Here is a 2,097-nt window from a genome sequence, read left to right as displayed (position 1 = left end):
CCCCTTACCTAGCAACCTCCGGGTGAGGCCCCACTTTCTCAGTATAAAAAGCCGTCACGGTTGTTGTTGTGCAATGCGCACCTCATATCACAAGATTTCCAATAGGGCAATGGGTAGAGTTTTGGACCAGAGGGTGGGAGACCAGGGTTTGAGATCGACACGGACACAAACAATTTAATTATTTATTTTCGTTTGTTATGAACACATTTTCTCATGTACCTCTATTGTTTAGCTTTAGCCTATTTGTTCGAGTTTCTGAGGTATTTTGACCGCTGCTGCTCCAATTACCTGCGCTGGTAACAGCATGCAGAGTGAGTGCAGAGCTCCGACAGGAGGAGGGGGAGAAAAAAAAGCTGCGACCGACTCTGCCTCTGAGTCTGCCTCTGGGTCTCATATGGTTGTACAACGGAGCTTCTGCTATTACTAGCCATGCTAACGTAAACGCTGGCTTTGGAGGGCGGAGTTAATGTCAACAGATTTTTGGAGGGCGTTACCAACAGAGCTCATTAACATAAACAGGTCGTTCTGAACGGAAGTCAGAGCAGGCAGAACTAGAAAATGGGAAATTTTATTATCTGAGAATTATTTTGTGCATTAAATTGAATGAACATGGTCTGGATAGCCCACAGACATACCATAAAAACTTCTAGGACCCATAATTGGTCTCCTTTAAGCACTCACAGTAGTTCTTTAGTTCTGTTTTAACTTGTTAGTTCAGATCTTTAGGTGGGATTCTGAATGACTTCACTTTGTAGGAACAGGGTTTAATTCTGACTGGATTAAAGAGCTAACAGCTAATCTGATATCAGTCGAGCATCATTCACTCAACTTTTTCACAGAAATTATTGTTTTTTTTCTGACAGTAAAGAAGACACCATTATTATTATTTTTTTATTTATTTATTTTTTCAGGACTCGGGTTCTGCTTCAGTGTCCAGCCGGGGGTCACCATCCTGGGGCACTACTTTGTGCGTCGCCGTGCGTTCGCCAACGCTATGTCCTCCACGGGCACCGCCCTCGGACTCTGCGTCCTGCCCGCCTTGGGGAACTACCTCCATACAGAGTACGGCTGGAGGGGGAGCTTCCTCATTCTGGGCGCCGTCCTTCTGAACCTCTGTGTCTGTGGAGCCGTGATGAGGCCCCTCCAACCCAAAAGGCATCGGGGCCAGCCTCTGAACCCCAAACCCCCTTCGTCGGATCAGGAAACCAGGAAGGCAAAGACCGTATGGAAGTGTGTGGCGGCCTCCCTGAGCCATCACATGGCCTTCGACCAGCTCCGCCACAACCGGCGTTACTGCGTGTACGCCGTGGGCATCACCTTCATGATGCTGGGCTTCGTGGTGCCCCTGGTGTACCTGGTTCCTTACGCCACATCAAACAACATGGAGCCGAGCCAGGCCGCCCTCCTGCTCTCCATCCTGGGGATCATCAACATCATAGTGCGGCCGCCGTTCGGCATAGTCTTCAACATGGCCTGGTTCAATGGGCGCCACATTTACGTGTTTTCCTTGGCTCTRCTGGTCAACGGGCTCAGTAACATCATCTGCTGCATTGGGGCCGAGTTCCCTGTCCTGGTGTTGTACGTCGCCACCTACGGGCTCTCCATGAGCGTGGTGGGCTCGCTGATGTTCACCGTCCTCATGGATATCGTGGAGATGAGCCGCTTCCCTTCGGCTCTGGGCCTGCTGGCTGTCATGGAGAGCGTCACGCTGCTGACCGGACCTCCACTGGCAGGTAAACGCTCGGACACGCTCGGACACGCACAGGCTTAGTTCAGACATGAGAGCAGGAATGTTTAGTAGATTCTTGTTTATGAGGGGTTTGTGGAGCGCAAGGTGTTAATGAGGGTAAACTTCATGGTCAAACAGATAAAAATCAGCTTGCAGGACAGAAACAGACATACTGTATCTGATGATCAGACGTTCTGGTAAACATTGAAGCAGGTTTTGTTTGTTTTAGTCGTTTCTCCTGTTTTTTATTGATTTTACCTTGAAATCGTCTCGTTTTGTGAAAACAAAGCCGAGACTTTCAAATTAATGGTCCGAATTCTGTTGAGCTTTCATTATTGAGATGATCCATTTTTCTTCTGTATGTTTTA

General features: G+C 48.4%; 1 protein-coding gene across 1 annotated transcript in view; it reads left to right on the top strand.

Moving 5' to 3' along the window:
• Positions 1-2,097, top strand: part of slc16a5a (solute carrier family 16 member 5a) — a gene marked incomplete at its 5' end in the record, with an annotated part of 16,477 nt that overhangs the window by 9,408 nt on the left and 4,972 nt on the right. The window contains 1 exon segment of the mRNA XM_014014792.1: positions 912-1,733. Coding sequence (XP_013870246.1) covers positions 912-1,733 — 822 coding nt within the window.

This window comes from Austrofundulus limnaeus, unplaced genomic scaffold (genome assembly GCF_001266775.1).
Source record: "Austrofundulus limnaeus strain Quisiro unplaced genomic scaffold, Austrofundulus_limnaeus-1.0 Scaffold119, whole genome shotgun sequence".
Classification (NCBI taxonomy): domain Eukaryota; kingdom Metazoa; phylum Chordata; class Actinopteri; order Cyprinodontiformes; family Rivulidae; genus Austrofundulus; species Austrofundulus limnaeus.
The sequence above is the reverse complement of the archived record's forward strand: the minus strand, read 5'-3'. Positions and strand labels throughout refer to the sequence as shown.